The sequence below is a fragment of the Mustelus asterias genome, chromosome 3 (genome assembly GCF_964213995.1).
Source record: "Mustelus asterias chromosome 3, sMusAst1.hap1.1, whole genome shotgun sequence".
NCBI lineage: Eukaryota > Metazoa > Chordata > Chondrichthyes > Carcharhiniformes > Triakidae > Mustelus > Mustelus asterias.
The window spans coordinates 32,780,737-32,793,773 of NC_135803.1; the positions used below are offsets into that span (position 1 = coordinate 32,780,737).

The following is a 13,037-nucleotide window of genomic DNA, read 5'->3' on the forward strand; positions in this document are numbered from 1 at the left end:
GGTAGAATGCTCTTCTGGGTATTCTGTATCACATAACAATTCTCTAGTAACTGTGATACCATTGGGTAGAAAGCAGTAAATTGAGTAAAACAATCCTTGACCCATTGGGGTGACTTAACATAACATAAGAAACAGGAGCAGAAGTAGGCCATTTGGCCCCTCAAGCCTGCTCTGCCATTCAACAAGATCATGTGATCTGATTGTGACCTTAACTCCACTTTCCTGCCTATGCCCCATAATCCTTTATTCCATTGTAGATCAAAAATCTATCCAACTCAACTTTTGAATATATTCAATGATCCAGCCTCCCATTCTTTCCCTTGTGTCGAACATCCTAAAAGTTAACGGCAGTCGGAGAAGAAATTCTTCTCATCTGTCTTAAATGCGAGATCCCTTAACTTTGAACTGTCACCTAGTTCTAGATTCCCCCACATTCTTCCAGCATCTAACCTGTCAAGTCCCCAAAGAATTTTATGTTTTAATGGGATTACCCCTCAAAACTCCCATGAGTATAGGCCCAACCTGCTTGCCTTTCCTCATTAGACAAGCCCTTTATCCCAAGAATTAACCTAGTGAACTTTCCCTGAATTGCCTCTAATGCAGTATACCTCTGCTTAAATAAGATGGAAAAAAACTCTGCACTGTTCTCTGGTCTTGCACTTGCACTGCCCTGTGCAGCAAGACTTCCTTACTTTATATTCCATTCTCCTTGCCATAAAGGCTAACATGTTATATGTGTTCTTAATTACTTGTTATACCTGCATACTAATTTTGTGATTCATGTATGAGCATACCGAGGTGTATTGCAGCATTCTGCAATCTCTTTCCATTTAACTAATAATCTGCTTTTATATTCTTGCTCCCACATTTCCATCTGTCAAATTTTTGACCACTCTCTTGTCCTATTTATATGCCTTTGTAACTCCTTGTATCCTCTTCGCAACTTGCTTTTCTACTTTTATCACCAAATTTTGCTGCATTACCCTTGGCCCCTTCATTCAAGTCATTAATATAGATCAGAAATAGTTGAGGCCCCATCATTGATCCATGTGCCGCATCAATAGCTAGTTTGCCAACCTGAAAATGATTTATGTATCCCAACTCTGATTCCAGTTAAGTTAGCCAGGATTCTACCCATGCTAATATAATACCTCAGCTGTATGAGCTCTTATCTTGTGTAATAAACCTTTACGTGGAACCTTATCAAATGTCTTTTGGAATTCAAATTCACTATGTCTACTGGCTCCCCTTTATGCTCCCTGTTACATCCTCAAAGAACTCTTTGTCAAACCGATTTTACCTTTCATACAATCAGGCACAGTCAGTATGGTTTTATTATGATTTTCTAAATGTCCTGTGCTTGGATTGTGAAGACCGAATTCATGAAGAGCTAAAATGAGGCTGGAAGGTTAGCCTAACTTGTGCTGCAGAAAAAAATCTTCAGGGGAAATACCTCGCCATGAAAGACAGTTCTGAGATTAAACGTTCCCGGGCTGAGAGAGAGAAAGAACTAAAGTAACCCTCGGGAGCTAAGAATCCTCTTGGACTGGGTCCTGGAAAATTGAGTGTCTACTTAATGAACAGTATTCGTATGAGCACATCTATGAAGTGTATTTTCAGTTGTGCTAAAATAAAAAAAAGAATGTTCCATTTTAAAGTACAAGTTGCCTCCTAATATAGTGTTTAGTCAATCGTGCTTTTAGTCTTTTGTTACAGTTAAAATCTTAAAATGTGAAATATTGTGTCATACACAGGTATATTTGTCTGCCAATAGCATGTAGGCTAACTGTCATTTTGCACTTGGAGTTGGGTGGGCTAGCTTTTGATCTATCTGAACTGACCAGAATATGCTTTTCTCCATTGTTGAACTCCATATATCTTTCCCCAGTATTGAAGATTGTCCTGTCCAGACTGCCAAAGTTGCCACTTCAAAACAGCTGCACATGTGGAAATTTGGCTTGCATGTGGTTATTCTTTGTTAGTTGTAGAAATGGGACAAATTCTACAATAAGGGTTGTCTTTTAGAACTGCTATGTGGAACACCAGAAATCACCTCCTTTATGACCATAATGTCAAATGTTTAATGCATTTTGTGAAGAAAAGGTTATTCAGTTTCTATCCTTCTAGACAGACTATGAAGTTTAGATTGAATCATTGTTGAAGTATAACCTGAATACTTTTATGTTTCTTCAGACCTCTGGGACCAGAAAACCTTCTACTTAGAGGAGCAAGTTTGAAAAACACCACTGAAGTTTTTGGTACCAAAAGATTTGTTTCTGCTTTTTTGTATCCACCTAACTTCAGTCAAATTAATATTGTTAATTAAAATCAGAAAGTATATTAATTTTCCTGAAATGTATTGCAAGGCTGTTCTTGTGATTTTAATATCTTTTTCATACTCTGAAAACATTAGTTTCACTGAAATTGAACATTGAGTTTAGCTTTGAATGAACTTTAGTATTAATTTCTATCCTTCCAGACAGACTATAAAGTTTAGATTGAATCGTTGTTGAAGTATAACTTGAATATTTTGTGTTTCTCCAGCCCTCTGGGACCAGAAAGCCTTTAGTAGACTTCCAAATAATCTTTTTAATTTGTTGAATTTCCATGTACAAATTTTAATATAATTTCATTGGGGAGAGTGGAAAGGGATGAGGCTAGGGTTTTTCCAAGAGACATTTTTCCTGGGACGTGTGCTGCATTCTGCAGTTTTGTTTCCTTGATTTAACTTTCTCCCATTGTCACTAGCAGTTGTGTTCCTTCCACATATCCCAAGCAGTTGAAGGAAATTCATAGGTGATGCTTCCATACACGTGCTGCCCTGTCCTTCTAGTTGGTAGAGGTCAGTGGAAGGCATTGTCAAATAATGTTGCTGCAGTGCACTTTGTAGATGGTATGTCCTGGTGTTCCAGTGGTGGAGGGAGTGAATGCACAAGATTTGTGAATGGCATACCAATTTAATGGGCTGCTTTCTCCTGTCAAGCTTCTTGAATGTTGTTGGGGCTACGTTCATCCAGGCAAGTGGGAAATTTTCCATCACACTGTGGAGAGACAGTGCATAGTGGTAATGTTACTGGACTAGTTATCCAGAGCTCCAGGCCGATACCCTGGGGACACTGGTTGGAATCCCACCACAGCAGCTGGTGGAATTTAACTTGAGTTAATAAATCTAGAATTGAAATTTAACCTCAGTAATAGCGATGGGCCTGAAAATCCATCTGGTTCACTGATGTCCTTTGGAAAAGGAAATTTGGCGCCCTTAGCTGGTCTGGCCAACATGTGACCCCAGACCTGCAGCAATGTGTTTAACTCTTAACTGCCCTTCGAAGTGGCCTAGCAAGCTATTCAGTTCCAGAGCATTTAGGGATAGACGACAAATGTTGACCTCATCAGTGATGATGACCACATCCCATGAAAGAATGAAAATAAAAACACCTGACTTGTGCCTTGTTGATGATGGCCAGGTTCTGCAGAGTCAGGAGCTGATTTACTCACTATAGAATGCCCAGCTACTGACCTACCCTTGTCGCCACATTATTTATCTGACTGGCCCAGTCAAGCTTCTGATCAATGATGTTGATCATAGATAGATCATAGAAACCCTACAGTGCAGAAGGAGGCCATTCGGCCCATCGAGTCTGCACCGACCACAATCCCACCCAGGCCCTACCCCTACATATTTTACCCGCTAATCCCTCTAACCTAAGCATCCCAGGACTCTAAGGGGCAATTTTTTTTAACCTAGCCAATCAACCTAACCCGCACATCTTTGGACTGTGGGAGGAAACCGGAGCACCCGGAGGAAACCCACGCAGACACGAGGAGAATGTGCAAACTCCACACAGACAGTGACCCGAGCCGGGAATCGAACCCAGGACCCTGGAGCTGTGAAGCAGCAGTGCTAACCACTGTGCTACCGTGCCGCCCTAGGGACAGGGTTCAACAATAGTAATGCAATTTAACTAAAGGGGAGGCGATCATTAAAGATGATCATTGCCTGACAATTGTGTGGTACAAATGTTACTTGTCACTTTTCAGCCCAAGTCTGAATGCTTTCCGAGTCTTGTTGCATCTGGACAAGGACTGTTTCATTATTCTGAAAAGTTGTGAATGGAATTGCAAATGCTGCAATCATCAATGAGCTGTCCTCATATCTGACCCTATAATGGAGGGAAGATCATTGATGGAGCAGTTGAAGATGGTTGGCTTGGGACACTACCTGAGTACTAGGAGTTACTTTTTCATGCCTAATGTAAAACGTTTGGAAGCTTCTTTCATCTCAGCCTTCTGTAAAAATGATTAACATCCTCCTCTCTTGTTTCAAGGAATAAACCAAATAAAACTTACTACTCCACCATAGTGGCCTTGAGGCAAATGCTATCCACTGATTTGCTACTGCTGTCGTCTTGCTTTTTTTTGGAGTAGTAATTGACACTCTCTCAAATACCACAGCAATAATTAGGTGTGCAAACAAGCAAGTAGGGGACATTCTCATCTACTGTATCAGATTCTTGCAAAACAGTCACCAACACAGATCTGTTTGATTCCTTTGGGAGTGAAGAGCACAGCCATGCTAATTTTAACTTTGTGGTTCAGCCTTGGATATACAGTCTTAATCCCAAATCTGTTCATTTCATTTCAGAGAATTAGAATTTTCAGAAGGACAGGTCCTGACTATCTTCCAAAACAATTGGCTACTAAGGTTTTGTCTACTGTGGTTCTAGTCCTCAATATTGTGCCAATCTCCTGAAATGGAAAATCTGTCTGCCTGCTCTCTGTATCCCCTCTTCACTCGTTGCAAGGACCATTCACAAAATCCTATTGAATATAACTGGCTGTTGCTGACCCCTCATTTGTGACTTGGATTTCTCAATATTAGAAACCCTTGCAAACAGCACATATTGACTCAACTGGATTGCCAGATGTGAGACAGTACCTTAGAGCCTTCAGTTAATGGTGACTGTTTTTATTTGTAACGCACCTTAACATAAATTGTCCCAAGTTACTTCACAGGAGTGCAGCTCAACAAAGTGGTCTTCTCTGGGCTTTTTAATAACACTGAGGTCAAAATATTCATCTATTGGTGCTGAAATGATGTCTAAAAGTTTCTGGAACATAATATTTCAGTGATTTGTCTGTCTTAGAAATATTGCTTCATCAGGAGCACTTTTCAGGCTCAGTGTTGAGCTGTGTTAAGCTTGCCTTATCAACCTGCCTTTCACAAAAATGTCAATTTGAGAAGGAAAATCACCTGACCAAAATAACCCACTGGTATGCATAATTTAGCAGGGGTAGGTCTCTAAATGATGCATTAATGTCGGATAACAGGAATTCCTATTTGTACATGGAAATTCTTTTTCTTAAACACATCTATCTTGGGTAACCACTCAATACCAAATATCACCAACAGAAGTAATGAGATATTTATAATATCAAAATTTATGGTGACTTTCTGTGACAGGGGATTGTTCTACTCTAATAATCTTGTTTTAGAGCAGCAAGTTGTTTGAGGTATTTTACTTGAGCAAATTAACATCAAACAAGACTCGAGTTTCTGTCTGTTTTTGCCATGTCAATTTAAGTTGCGAATATCAGAGGCAGTTGTTAAGTATGTTAAGCATGCAAGATGTTCTAGAGGCACGTACTGCAAGCAGTTTCATATTATTGATGAACTAAGCCATTTTGAATCAGAATTATAAATAATGCTTCTGATTTCCAGGTGTGGCAGTTTACACCGGGATGGATGCTAAGATTGCTTTGAATTACAAGAGTAAGTCGCAGAAACGCTCTTCTGTAGAAAAGTAAGTTTGCACTGAAATTTCAAGAGGCGAAATTAGGTTTTACCTTTAAATGAGGAAATAGAAAATTTAGAAAATAGAGAATAAAAATAAAATTATCATTCAACTTATCATTTTTTGCACTATTCCAACTCAACAAATCTAGCACCTAATCACATTTTAAACTCCCTACAACATGTGCTTGTATATAGTGCCTTCGTTGTAAGAAACCTTCCAATTTCACCCAGTAGCTTGATCAGGTTTTGAATGGGCAATTTTTCCTAAGTTTATGTTTATTAATAAGTTAAATTCAACACTGTCTTATTAGCCTGGGTGAAACTAATTTAATTAATGCTGAAGTGTGTATTGGCTTCGAGGAACAATTCATGTAAACTCTAATGCTGAGGAAGCTTGGAATAAGTGTATTCTAATGGAAACTCTTTTTCTGAAATATTTCCACCATCCTCTATGAAAGCCATGTCTTGAATATACCACCAAAAGGCCCCTACAATTTTGACCCCTGCAATTTAATGTTGTCACTCTTTTGTTGAAGAACTACATGAGAATGGAGCCTCCTCATCTCTCTCCTACTACCCTACCTTTAAATCTCTCTTGCACCACCCCTTAATCCCCTTAGCCCTGCTGTCACTCGCCTTACCCTTAACCCTCCATCCACTCCTTGATTCCCACTCCCTTCCTGATTGTGAGAGACTAGAGATCAATTAGCCCTTAGCTGGTTTCCCTTTGCAGGCTTCCTTTAGCAGATTTGCTTATTGTCAAAATTCAACATTAAAACAACAATAGCAAAGAGTATGTGCGCATGCTCTTGTGTCCATTCGCTGTTACCCACTTGCTCCCACTCCCTCCTGCGCTCTCATTCTCTCTCTGACGGATTTTGGGAAGTCTAATAGTTCGCAGGGAATAAGTCTTTCAAGTTTGTCATTTATAATTGTTAAAAGAGCATAGGTGTGATAATCAGATGGGGTCAAAGTTGATTTTTTTAAAAAATTCTCTAAGTTGCATTAATGAATGCAGAAAAGTGCCCACTAACCCTCCCTCCCACCCTTTCACATCCTCAACTTTCCCACTTGCCATGATCTCAGTCTGCTGTCTTTTGTTATCTTAAGTTAATTGAAGATGCATCAGTGAGTGGAATTAGAAAATACCTGCTGTTTTATGAGAAGCATTTTGAAGTTTACCTCTGAGGCTTGTGAAATTTGTCCCCTGGCTTTAGAACAGAGAGTGAAGCTGAAGAAAAATATTCCTCAATATTGTTGACTCTGATCTTGCACCATGGGTAACTACAGTGCACATTTTCGGGTTTGATGATCCAAATTTCACCCACAGCGTCACTGCTCTGGACAGAAACAAAACAACACAAGAAGTGTGATAAAAGCACGGTGACGGGAAGTAGAATGAGCATAGGGTGGGAAAGTGGATTTGATGTAGATGATCAACAATAATCTTGCTAAATGGCTCAGCCATTTCTACTGCTCCTATTTCTTAAGCTCTAATGAAAACAAAAGGTAAGTGCGGATATGAAGATTTTAATAGCACAGATGTTATCAATACAGAATTCCAATAGGAAGCATGCAGAATTCTCAGGTGAAGTGAATCTCAGGAGGCAAATGTAATAAAACATAATTGTGATTTATTGTTTTTCCCATTCTGGCTAGGTCTATGAACACTTTTCTCATAGTCTTCCTGGAAATTCTTGTGATTGAAGCAGTTATTAGCACTATCTTGAAATATGTTTGGCGGTATGAAGTTCCATACAATGAAAGAACTACGCAGGAAAAGAATAGCAGCAAAGTGAGTACATAGGTTTTAACTTATTTTAAGGTAACCTAAACTTTTGCAACTTTTAATGCACGGGTGATATTTTCAATTTTAAATGCTCAATTATATTATGTGCACATTAGCATTGAACGTAACCATTCTGCAACTGTTCCCATTTTTAAATTTAAAAATTCTATTTTTATTATCTGTAGCAATGAGGATTATAAGAAGCTTCCGCTGATGGCAAATACTGAAGGGTGTTTTCTTCTGCTTACTTGGAAATTGTGCAAATCTTTATCTCAGATTTTGGATCTTGTGTGTTCTTTGTAACTGCCTTACACATTCAAAATTTAGTAATGTGTAGCAAAATTTAACCTGTAACTTGTGTTTCTGAAGTTGAGTGTCTACCACTTATGCTGCTACTCCATTTTTCTCTGATAGGGCCAGCTGTAGGTGAATGATTTCTCTGTAATGTGCATCAGAAAATGGTCACAGGAAATTGGTTGGGAAGTGGGGAGAGAGATCAGCATTGCTTTTTTGACCATTTTCTGGTACAATATGGTGTGGAACCAACAAAGCTATCTTAGATCTAATATTGTACAAGAAGGCAGCGTTGATTAGTAATCCCATAGTGAAATATCTGCTGGGAATAAGGGATCATAATATAATTGAATTCTATATTAAGTTTGAAAGTGACATACTCCAGTCCAAAGCAAGAATCTAACTTGGAGATCCAGCTATCTAGGTATGAAGGGAATACTGGCTAAGGTTGATTGGGTAAATAGACTAAGAAATATGGTTGTAAATGAGGAGTGGGAGACATTTAAAGTAACATTCCATTGAAAATAAAACTCAGCAAGAAAGATCCATCCGTGGCTTATGAAGGAAGTTATGGATAGTATTAAATTAAAAGAAGGGCTAATAATGTTACAAAGAATAGTAGCAAGTCTAACAATTGGGAGTGTTTTAGAACTAGATAGATTCTTGATTAACAAGGTGGTGAAAGGGAGGGAATCCTTGTTTACCAATTTATTCCAGCATATACAGGGAAGCTAAACCCATACGAGATGGAGTATAAAGTTGTCGATCAACTGCCAACCATCATTCTTTTGCTGATGTACAGATAATAGTTCGTTTGTACTTTCCGATCACTAAGTTGCACATTCTTCTCTTATCTCTACCCAATTGCGTCTGTTTACATTCGCAGAACTAAGCTACTGCGTTACATTCTAAGCAATCACGTGATTATGATATCCAGTCACTAACAGGTCAAATGTGCATAATACTTGGACCCTTTTCTACTCTCGTAACACATGAGTACTTGTGGTTAGTCCAGCCTCCTCCTCTGTTCTTTGTTTTTGTCTCCTTTAACCCCTTCAGCAGGAATGCAGGGTTGAGGTTACAATCGGATCAGTAACGATCTTATTAAATAGCGGAGTACACTTGGAGCACATGAAACGATCATTCATTAATGTAAGACCAGCTGTGATATTTAGCTCACAGGTTGTTGAAAATATTTCACCTAAGTGTTCCCAGTGTCAGCTGCCCTTGCTGCACACTAGTTCCATTGTCTTCTTTCCTGATGACGTTTCCTAAGGATCCTCGGGCATCAGAAAAATCATGCTTCCACTTCCACTCACCAGTTATCTTCCAATTGCAATCATACAATAAACCTCCTCTAAATGGAAATTGTTCATCCTTTTTCGAAAGGAAGTTGAAACAACTGGACATATGAAACCAGCATCACTTTCAGGAGCGCTTAGTAAGAAGTCCAACACTTCCTAATATTGCCAGACTCATCTGGATTTGTGATTTTAAAATACAGTTTTTTGTGCCTCACTAAAGAACCTGCTTTTATAGGGGTGAGTTTCCAGACAGGAGAATACAGCTTTTCTTTACCACCTGTCTAAGATCACCTCCTCCACCCACCCATCAAATGCACACCACCTTCAAATATTGTCTCATGCCAAGCTGTGGATATTTAACAAGCTATCTTAGAGTCATAGAGGTTTACAGTATGGAAACAGGCTCTTCCGCCCAACTTGTCCATGCCGCCCCTTTTTTTAAACCCCTAAGCTAGTCTCAATTGCCAGCGTTTGACCCATATCCCTCTATGCCCATCTTACCCATGTAACTGTCTAAATGCTTTTTAAAAGACAAAATTGTACCCGCCTCTACTACTACCTCTGGCAGCTTGTTCCATACACTCACTACCCTCTGTGTGGAAAAAATTGCCCCTCTGGACCCTTTTGTATCTCTTCCTTCTCGCCTTAAACCTATGCCCTCTAGTTTTAGACTCCCCTACCTTTGGGAAAAGATATTGACTATCTAGCTGATCTATGCCCCTCATTATTATATAGACCTCAAAAAGATCACCCCTAAGCCTTCTACACTCCAGAGAAAAAAGTCCCAGTCTATCCAGCCTCTCCTTATAACTCAAACCATCAAGTCCCAGCAGCATCCTAGTAAATCTTTTCTGCACTCTTTCTAGTTTAATAATTTTATATCAGTACATAGCTTTAAGAGGCAAAATGTGCAATAAATTCAATCCTTAATGTTTTGAAGAATTTTGGAAGCTGAAATTATCTTTTAACTTGGTGATCATATAGCTTAAATGATTTTCACATGTGGTGAGCAATAAGTACATTTTCAAAAGTATCATGTTCATATAGCTGTTGTATCAGTGTTTTTTTTTAATTGTGTAATTCTTGTTCTGTTTGTAGATTCTGACTGGTATTTCTGATTTCTTGGCTTTCTTGGTGCTGTACAATTACATCATTCCGATTTCACTCTATGTTACCGTTGAGATGCAGAAGTTCTTGGGATCCTTTTTCATTGTGTGGGATCGTGACTTGTACCATGAAGAATCAGGTCAGCGTGCACAGGTTAACACCTCGGACCTTAACGAAGAACTTGGGCAGGTGAGAATTAATTTGCATAGTTGGGTTGTTTGCAACAGAAGTAATCATAGGAAATTACAGCACAGGAGGAGGTCATTTGGCCTGCCATGCCCATGTGTTTCCCCACCTCAAGATGTAGAAACAGCGTTCGAACTCTCGTGTTCAACCTTCTATTACCCATGCCAATTAAGAGTGATTGTTTCGATTGTTCAGTTGGATACCTCAAATATTGGCCGGAATGTTACAGCCGTTCATGCCGGCGGGATTTTCCCATCCCGCTGCAGTGAACGGAGATTTGGCTGGGCGCCAAATTCTCTGACCTCACTGCACCAGGAGTGTGGCATGAACAGCCTGTAAGATTGTGCCCATTGTGTAACTGTGCTAAGTCTCATCAGGGCCAGGCACTGAGCAATTCCCAGGGCCCGTGAGACCATTCTGGCCCATGGATATCGGATGGCATTGTAAGCTATTTTTCACCACTGGTGATCTTCTAATTTGTTTATTACCTTTTCAGTTCAAGTGTTATCTTGTTTCATCTGAAGGTGTTTCTGGGAAGTACTACTTTCCACGATGGACCTTAAATTAAGTGAAAGGGGTGGAATCAAGTGTCCAAATTGTACTCCTGCTCCTAGGCTTTGCAGGGCAATGTTCACTCTTAATTAGGTCAAATTTGAGTTCTTATAGATACTAAATGGGAATTTCCTGTCAGAGTCATTTAATAGGACTTGAAACAAAAGGTTGGCTACACGACTGACTGACTTTCATTTCTAGCATGATTATACTACCATGGATATGAGTTACTTCTAAACTATTCTTGAGACCTTCTGCTGTCACAGGGCAAGTTCTTTCTCATTCCTTCCTTCATTGTTTTCCAAGTTTGATTCTTCTTTCCACAAACCGTGGGGTGGCACGGTAGCACAGTGGTTAGCACTGCTGCTTCACAGCTCCAGGGACCTGGGTTTGATTCCCGGCTCAGGTCACTGTCTGTGCGGAGTTTGCACGTTCTCCCCCGTGTCTGCGTGGGTTTCTTCCGGGTGCTCCGGTTTCCTCCCACACTCCAAAGATGTGCAGGTTAGGTTGATTGGCCAAGCTAAATTGCCCCTTAGTGTCCCAGGATGCGTAGGTTAGAGGGATTAGCGGGTAAAATATGTAAGGATACGGGGATAGGGCCTGGGTGGGATTATTGTCGGTGCAGACTCGATGGGCCAAATGGCCTCTTTCTACATTGTAGGGTTTCTATGGTTTCTAAACCCGGATGGGAGGTGAGATGTTTGGAATAAAATGTGATCCATGATTACTATTGACTTGCAAGAATACTGCAAATCTTAGTTTGCGTGTTGTAAATACATGTGTTTCAAAATGGATCATGCATGGACTTAAAAGACTGTCCAGCTCTCTTTGCCTCTTTTTATTTTGTAGATGATTCCTGCCATGTATTACTCCCTATCCTTAATTTCCCAATCCAAATTTTATTTCACTCTTACCTTAATTTTACACTCCCTCAATTCTATGCCGATTCTTATAAAAGTCAGTTTTTCTATTGCATCAAGGCCTTGATGACTTAACATGTTGTCTCATCCTATTGTCCACATTAACCATTTAAGTTCTGGTGTCATGTAGCTGACCATGTCTGAGACCCATTGAGTACAAAATCATCAAGTAATTCTGCATATTAGTTGCTGCACCAAAAACAAATCATATTTGCATATTTACTGCAGCAGTATTCCATTGTCATGCCACACTATCTGATAAAGCCATTTCTGGATTTTCAGGTGATCTTATCAGAAGATCAGGGACTGCCAGAATCTGTATCAAGATATTTGCTTTTCTACCCTTTACAGTAGTGATGCCTCGGGTAGTGGCTAGACCATTAAATGCAATGTTATAGTATTTAGTTTGGTTCCTATTCATATTTCCTCTTGAGGACCTGAGCTCGAAAGATAACCGCGGGTCTGAATGAGTTAAGGTCAAATCTTTGAAAAGCACAGCCGTAGCCAAAATTATGACTTTGCTCTAGCATTTGATATTTGCAAATAAATTCTTAAAACTGCGAGATCTCTTTCTGTGATATCAGTACTCGTGTGGCCCTGGAAACATTACCACCTGTTTTTAAAAAAAAAACAAAGACTCCATTGCAGCTCTGTTTTAAAAGTCCAAAGGCTTAATTTGTTCAAATATATCTATACATTCAGTAAAGCAATTGATTGTGTGGTGCAGTTAAAAAGAAGCTGTCGGGGAAAGGGTTAATTTGTGTAAAAGAGGGTGTAACAAAACATTCACTGATGCGCACAATTGCATCTTTTTACATACCTTTGCCCTTCCCAGTTAAAGAGAATCACCATTTGAATCTGTTTTCCAACGTCTTGGTACCCTTTGCAAACCTTCATTTTTTTAATCCTTAGAAAGCCGCATTTGTCACACTCATTTCAAAGGAAACAACTCTCATCTTGAAAGGCAGCATTTTAGGTCAAACTTCAGTCACTACCAAACTTTCTACCATCTATTTTGTAAGATTTCTTTGATGCAACCAGATGATTCTGTCAAAATTAAATGAGCAAGCAAGTGAAGCCTTAACGTAATA

General features: G+C 39.5%; 1 protein-coding gene across 4 annotated transcripts in view; it reads left to right on the top strand.

Annotated features, from left to right (window-relative positions):
* Positions 1–13,037, top strand: part of atp11b (ATPase phospholipid transporting 11B) — a 153,278-nt gene that overhangs the window by 32,325 nt on the left and 107,916 nt on the right. For all 4 annotated transcript variants that reach the window (XM_078206984.1, XM_078206978.1, XM_078206970.1 and 1 more), the window contains exons 9-12: positions 2,194–2,258; positions 5,720–5,801; positions 7,454–7,589; positions 10,280–10,477. In XM_078206984.1, coding sequence (XP_078063110.1) covers positions 2,194–2,258; positions 5,720–5,801; positions 7,454–7,589; positions 10,280–10,477 — 481 coding nt within the window. The remainder of the gene's footprint in view (positions 1–2,193; positions 2,259–5,719; positions 5,802–7,453; positions 7,590–10,279; positions 10,478–13,037) is intronic.